This window comes from Fonticula alba, assembly GCF_000388065.1.
Source record: "Fonticula alba strain ATCC 38817 unplaced genomic scaffold supercont2.166, whole genome shotgun sequence".
Taxonomy (NCBI): Eukaryota; order Rotosphaerida; family Fonticulaceae; genus Fonticula; species Fonticula alba.
Window position 1 is genome coordinate 1 of NW_009243136.1, and position 1108 is coordinate 1108.

At 77.8% G+C, this 1108-nt stretch overlaps 1 protein-coding gene across 1 annotated transcript; it reads right to left on the reverse strand.

The window, feature by feature from the left end:
- Nucleotides 1-60: 60 nt before the first annotated feature.
- On the reverse strand, nt 61-310 carry H696_06368 (hypothetical protein; the record flags this gene model as incomplete). Its single annotated transcript, XM_009500108.1, has 2 exons — nt 61-172; nt 249-310. Coding segments are annotated over 2 exons (174 nt in total), but the record flags the coding sequence as incomplete, so codon positions are not given.
- Nucleotides 311-1108: the final 798 nt, after the last annotated feature.

A 1108-nucleotide genomic window follows, 5' to 3' on the forward strand; every position in this document is an offset into this window, starting at 1 on the left:
GGGCGGAACAGCCGGCGGCGAGGGGGGGGGACCGGGGGAGCGGGGGCAGAGCGCGCGTACGTTGGCTGGCAGGGTCACATCGAAGGAAGAGGAGTCCAGCTTCCGGATGGAGATCTTGATCGGCGCCATGGAGCTGGGTGGCGATGCCAGAGTGGAGGAGTGCGGGGTGGGGCTGGGGGGTAAGACGGGGAAGGGGGACCATGGGACCGGCGTGAGTGTGGGGCCGGGGGAGCGAGGGGAGGGCATACCTTGGCGGGTCGGAGCTGCCGCCATCGGCGGCGGAGGTGCTGCCTCGCGGCAAGTGGTCCATCGCTTGCGGGGAATGAAGGGAAGAGGGCGGGGGGGGGGGGGGGGCCGGGGCGGGAAAGGGGGGCAGAGGGGGGGGGGGGGGGGGGGGGGGGGCGCTGGTGGGCTCTGGGCGGGGGGGGGGGGGGCCCGGGCGCGGGGGCCCCTCCCCGGGCCTCCCCTCCCCCCCCCCCCCCCCCAGGGGCGGCGCCGGGCGTTCACCGGGGCCCAGAGCACGGGGACCCTGCCAGGTTGACCAGCCCCACACCCCTCCCGCGGTCGCGGTCTCGGTCTCGCGCCGCACAACGACATGCGCCCGCTGTTGGGCGCTCACGCACAAGATCCCAGCCGCCAGCGGACGGGCCAGCCCCCGGCCGCTGCTGCCCAGGCCTCGCTGAGAACCGGGGTGCGGGCGGGCGGGCGGGCGGGCGGGGCACAGGGCTTCTGGCCCCTGGCCTGGGTGCGCGCTCGCTCACCCCCGTCACCGGGCCCACTCCGTGGCCCCGCCCGCCCCCCCCCCGCCTGGGCCGGGGCGCGGGAACAGCAGGGGCGGCAAACGGCTGCCCTTGCCTCGCCCCTTCAGCCCCTCCCTCCTGGGGGAGGAAGGGGCGAGGACCCGGGGGAGATCCTCGGGCCGGGGCGCGGTCCGTGAGCGGTGGGCAGCGATCCCGGCCCTCTCGGCCCGGGCCGCGCCCATGCCCGGGAAAAATATCGCCCCGGAAAAGGTGAAGTGGCCCGTCGCACGCTGCGGCCCGCTCGGCCGTCCCCCCCCCCCCCCGGGCATGCGACTGGCGTCCTCTCGCGCCGGCACACGGGCGCCCCG